Source organism: Passer montanus, unplaced genomic scaffold (assembly GCF_014805655.1).
Source record: "Passer montanus isolate IOZ18808 unplaced genomic scaffold, ASM1480565v1 scaffold34, whole genome shotgun sequence".
Taxonomy (NCBI): Eukaryota; Metazoa; Chordata; class Aves; order Passeriformes; family Passeridae; genus Passer; species Passer montanus.
Window position 1 is genome coordinate 5,127,159 of NW_024368152.1, and position 6,000 is coordinate 5,133,158.

The 6,000-nt window shown below is 38.6% G+C and overlaps 1 protein-coding gene across 4 annotated transcripts in view; it reads left to right on the forward strand.

Annotated features, from left to right (window-relative positions):
* The window catches only part of COLEC11 (collectin subfamily member 11), a 44,446-nt gene extending 40,587 nt beyond the window's left edge, over positions 1-3,859 (forward strand). For 3 of the 4 annotated variants that reach the window (XM_039715581.1, XM_039715579.1, XM_039715580.1), the window contains exons 6-7: positions 1,377-1,472; positions 1,630-3,859. In XM_039715581.1, the coding sequence (XP_039571515.1) occupies positions 1,377-1,472; positions 1,630-2,039 (506 nt within the window). In that variant the 3' untranslated portion in view covers positions 2,040-3,859. The remainder of the gene's footprint in view (positions 1-1,376; positions 1,473-1,629) is intronic. The other variant, XM_039715582.1, reaches the window with a different exon arrangement.
* The last annotated feature ends 2,141 nt before the right edge of the window (positions 3,860-6,000 follow it).

Below are 6,000 nucleotides of genomic sequence, written 5' to 3' on the forward strand. Positions count from 1 at the left end.
AGGGATGTCTCTGCATATCTCTCTTTGCCTTCCAGTCAACACAAATGAGCAGGTTGGATGCTCCTGCCCATCCATGGATTATAATTATGGGAGCAGGAGATTGTCAAGAACAGAAATCACAGAATAGGTCAGGTTGAAAGGGACCACATTGGGTCAGCTGGTCCAACCTCTGCTCAAGCAGGGTAATCCCAGAGCACATGGCTCAGGATTGTGTCCAGACAATTCTTGAATATCTCCAGTGAGGGAGACTCCACAACCTCTCTGGGCAATCTGTTCCTGTGCTCCGTTACCCAGACAGTAGAGAAGTTCTTCCTCATGTTCGGGAGGAACTTCCTGTGCATCAATTTCTGTCCATTGCCTCCTGTCTATTGCTTGGCACCACCAAGCAGAGCCTGGCTTGGGCTTCTAGTCACGCTCCCTTCAGATTCCTATATGGAGGTACATGGATCTTCCAGAGGTATAAGATGTTCTAGAGAAACAGCCTAGTGTATGAAGTGCAAGCCTTGCAAAAGTGGAGGTTTGAATTGGACTGAATTCATCCTTTCCTGGCAGAGTGCATTGGAGGTGCACAGATTAGATTTCCCATGAGAACATGAATTGTCACTCTAACTCTAGAGTCAGCGTGCTGTGCACCCGGCCAGCATGCACAGTTTTGCAAAGCAGGTTCCCTGTGCTCAGACTGACTTACACAATTGAGCAGAGTAGCTGGGTAGTCCAGTGCAGATTTTAATAATTGCATACAGAACTGCAAATTGTAATAAATGCAAATGGTAATTGATCCTCATTTTGAGATTTGTGGTCAGAGATGTAACAATTATTCTTTTACTGTTCACATTCAGATTATCTTTGTCAAACCTATATCAATTTGGGTTAATAGATTATTTTCTAGTGTCTAATTTTATTATCAGAAGTATTGTAAATTCTGCATTTTCAAAAACAGAGAATTGCATTTTGCAGGTAATTATGTACAATGTGTAGTTGGAATGTTGGATCTGCTGGGATATGTTCCTTGTGAAGTACTTGCAAACAATGTTTTTGTTGTGAAAGAAATCTTTGAGAAGTGGGAATTTTTAGAAAATGTTTTTAGTTAAAAAATATTGTGGGTGTTTTGCAGAGAATATCTATCTGTGTTTAGGTTAGTGCTAATTATTCAGGATGGAAGATTTGTAGGAAGTGAACTGATCTGTTCTACACAGGCCCAGACTCCCCTGAGAATCCTATAATGGTGCAGGATAGTGAAGGTTCTAATTTTCTGTCTGTTACTTGCAAGACAGCTTTCTCCAGGGCTGCCACACCGAGCCTTTTCATAAAATTGTTGAGATAATTGTTGAAATTAGGTAGCTTTTTGATTTGGGTGTGTCTATATCATTTCACAGGCATCCCTTGTGAGTGCAGTCAGCTAAGGAAGGCTATTGGTGAAATGGACATTCAAGTAGCCCAGCTGACGACAGAACTAAAATTCATAAAAAATGGTAGGTTAATTTTATATAACTGTTTTCCTTTCTTTTTTGCCTCATTTTATCGGTGTAATCGCTCGTAAAGAGTGCCACCGTTCCACATCTGACTTGTGAAGCTCTTTTGGGGTGTGCAGTGACTTGGTTTATAGAAATGCGAGTGCTCACTTTTCAGCACTGCCCTCCCCCGCAGCTGTCGCCGGCGTGCGTGAGACAGACAATAAGATATATCTGCTGGTGAAGGAGGAGAAGAGGTACAAGGAAGCCCAGCTGTACTGCCACGGACGAGGAGGGACGCTGAGCATGCCCAAGGACGAGACTGCCAACAACCTGATTGCCTCGTACATCAACCAAGCTGGGCTCACCCGAGTCTTCATTGGGATTAACGACCTGGAGAAGGAGGGGAATTTCGTCTACTCTGACCGCTCGCCCATGCAGACCTTCAACAAATGGCGCAGCGGGGAGCCCAACAACGCTTACGACGAGGAGGACTGTGTGGAGATGGTGGCGTCTGGCGGCTGGAATGACGTTGCCTGTCACATTACCATGTATTTCGTGTGCGAATTTGACAAAGAAAATGTCTAAGCTGCTCTGCTCTTTCTCTATTTTAAGAAAAATGTTTAAGGTGATACAACATGGCTACTCCGTGTTTATAGAGTTCAAGTGAAATTTTGCAAGTGTGCGGCGTCGGAGTTGTACAGCTGTAAATACAGTCTAGGTATTTCAAATATCAGAATTTACCCTTCAGAAGGGAAGAGCAGTAATAAGGCATAGCTTGGCTGGCTTTTTCTTTATTTAGGAAAATATATCTGTTTAGATAAAAATGTGCTTTGGGGCTAAATTTTGCCCTTACAACAGTTAACAAATGTTAATATGACTGTAAGGGAAGGCAGAATTTGGCCTCTAGTTGTTAGAATGGTTAGAATTAGATTCCTGATATTCTTTTATCTTAGCAATATTTGTAGTTATAAATGCTAATAACTTGTAGTGCTACAGGGATATTTTTTCAACAAGACATATTTTGTATACTCCAGTTAATAAGTACAAATATTACTGTAGGTTTTTTGAAGGTTAAAACTTTTTTTTTTTAACTGGCCAAAGCAAATCAAAAGTCAAGATTCCTACCAGTTTTGTAATGTTTTTTCATTAAACTGTTCACAGATGTATGACCAAAAAGCATTTATGTAAACTGAATTTTATTGCTGAGGGAGGAAAAAGTCTAGTGAAAGGTGTCCCTGCCCATGGCAGGGGGTTGGAACTAAATAACTTTTAAGGTCTCTTCCAACCCAAAATATTCTATGATTCCATGATTCTATGCTATGAAAATCCTTATAATTTAGTACTAAGAGAGCTTCCATCCAGGTGGTGTTTTGGGGTTGGCTAAATGTAAAAGTAACAGTTTGATGTACTGCATTCCTTAGTTGAAAAGGACTCAGTGCATGAAGTATTTTAGACCCTGAATAATTCCCTAAAGTAAATGCTTCATATTTATTTAAGATAATCTTGGTGGATCTTGTCATCAAACAAGCCAAAATACCAGCCCTCCACAATTTAAGTCATACTTCATATATATGCAATTAAGCTTGTGAAAACACATTAGTGATCAGTTCCTTTTAGTAAGAAAACAGCTTACATTTTTACACAGATTGTTAAAACAATCCCCTGAAAAGCAGAAGAGTTTCTGAAATTTTCCTGTGTATATAGCCGTAATAAATAACCTTGCACAAATAATTTATGTACCAAATTTACAATTGCATGTGATGGAAAAAGCGATGTATATTAAAAAAAACCAAAAAAACCCCAAAAAACTCCAGCATAATTTCACAAAAGAAATTATGAATTTCTTTAAATCTTCCCAGGAGCCAGTTGCATGGCACCTCATCTTACTGTTAGGCATAGAAAAATTGAAAAAAATTTGCAAAATATCTGTGTTTCTTTAGGAATACCTTGCACAGTGTTTTAAGATGATTTTTAAGGATAAATGATCCTTGCATGACATTCTGTTCATATGCATATCTGATCATTATGGCAGATTGGCATTTAAGATATCCACAGCAGATATGGCATGTGGTCCCAGAGATTTCCTCATAGCAAGGAAACCAAATCATATCAACTCTGCTGTGCTGCAGCATGTAAACCATCAATGGCCATACAATGCTGTTCATATCCACAGACACTGACATTATTTGATTTATATACCTAAGAGAACAAACTGTTTTGTTTGATATATTTACTCTGTAAATCTCATTCCTTTATATATATATGTTTGCTATTAATTTTGGAGATCACTAGCAGTACTACAGTATCCTATAGTATTTGATTATCAGCCCAGCTCCAGAAAAATAACTCAAAACGAATGGGTTCTTTGATTGCTTTATTTTCTTTTAATAAAGATAGATATGATACCTGTGTGTTAGTCATTCTTCCAACTGCATATTTAAATCTATTAAATAATGTGAATCTCTTTCTACACTAATATTCAAGGACTCTATAGAATTTGCAGGGAGCTAACAATTCCAGTAGAGCAATTTGTTTAGAGTAGTGCTTTGAATATCAGGATTGTCTCCTGCCTGCTATAGAAATCCTCATAAACCGTTTAAATCTCCAACATACTTTTGTAAAATCATTGTTGCTATATTAAAACAGTCCAAACCTGAAATACAGATATTTGAAGCTCCCTCATTATGTGTGCTGAAGTTGCTGTTTTTCACCTAGGTTTTGAAAGTTTCTGTTGTATTGTTCAATTTCCTCAGAAAGATGAAAAGAGGCCTTTTAGGGAGATACGAAACCTTTTGAGATGCCATAAAATGCTCCTATTTCAGCTGAAGTCACACCAGGTTTTAAAGAGTTCCTTGACATATGTAGCATTTAAACAGTCTCAGTTTCTACTAAAATTTAGCATAAAAAGTAAAAGCAATGGAAAAACATTTATTTTTCCTAGTTTTCATGTTCTTCAGGATATTTTCTTGCAGTATTTGATATGTGAGCTAGAAACTAAATTAGTTTCATTGTGGGATACCTGTACACTGGCTGCAGCACCCCTTATTTCAACATTTGGGCAAAGGGAGCAAGGCTGGTGTGTAAGGTCTGTAGCTGTCCTGCAAGGGGCAACAACAGCACATCTGATATTTACCCCTTTGAGGAACTGGGTGGGAAATGATGGAGGCATTGGAAATGAATGAGCCCTTCATAATTTCTTTCACCCTCTAGTTGCTGGTGCCTATGGGTAGACCCTTGCTGGAGGCAGAAATCAATGTTGCATGTAGTGCTCAGCCTGCATGAAACCTGCTGACATGCTTGGTAAAGTTTCCATTATTCTCCTTGGAATTTGGAACTATTGTTTTTTTTTAAAAAATTAAAGGAGTGATAAATTAATTTTGCTTGAGGTGTTTTCCATGTGCATGAAAACCTGCAATTGTAACATAATCACTCATTTTGTGTAGCTCTGCAGAAGCCTTTGGAACATGTATGTCTGGCAAGCTCAGGTGTTTCTCAGACTATTCTTATATGCTCTATTTTTGATGGATAATTTCTCCTCATAAATATATCCCCATAGCCCTAATTTGTTATATTCTTGAATAAAGAGAATTCTATAGCATTTTAAAAAGGCAACAATAGCAGTCTTTTTTTTTTTGCCCATTCAGGTTTTTGAATGACTTCTTCATGTAAAATTCAGCTGTACTCTGTACCTTTAGCTGCTAGGGCTGCGTGTTGCAGTATTGATGTCACGGCAGACATGCACTGCCCTTCTAGGAGGGGGCTTGGTGAAGATGAAGCATTTAACTGGCTGAGTCCAAGGGGACATCTTGGGAGAGCACTGGATCATGTCTCATCCATAAATATATCCCCATAGCCCTAATTTGTTATATTCTTGAATAAAGAGAATTCTGTAGCATTTTAAAAAGGCAACAATAGCAGTCTTTTTTTTTTTTTTTCTTTTTTTTTTTTTTTAATGTAGCAGCCCATTCAGGTTTTTGAATTACTTCTTCATATAAAATTCAACTGTACTCTGTACCTTTAGCTGCTAGGGCTGCGTGTTGCAGTATTGATGTCACGGCAGACATGCACTGCCCTTCTAGGAGGGGGCTTGGTGAAGATGAAGCATTTAACTGGCTGAGTCCAAGGGGACATCTTGGGAGAGCACTGGATCATGTCTCATCTGATCACCATCCAGATTTGTCACTCCACAACTTCAATGCTTGGTGGAAAGTGTTGCTCCCACTTGCCTTGTTATTCTGCTCAGCTCCTGGCTCATCATCCCTTGTGAACCAGCTGCTCCTCTCTGCTCTGACAGCTGACATGATTATCCCTGGAAATATGGGTTTGTTACAGGTTTGTTAGCAGCAGAACTTCTCCCTGACTGTGAGTTTTAAACATTCTTATATCACAGAGAAGAACTGTAAAAAAATTAATATTCATATGTGGGATATAGAGCATCCTTATTCATGTAAGTAAAACGGAATGCTTCATTTTTCATAAGCTCAGGAAATGCCAGTTCAAATATGCTTTGCAAAATAGCAGTTCACTGGACTTTTTTTCTTACAGT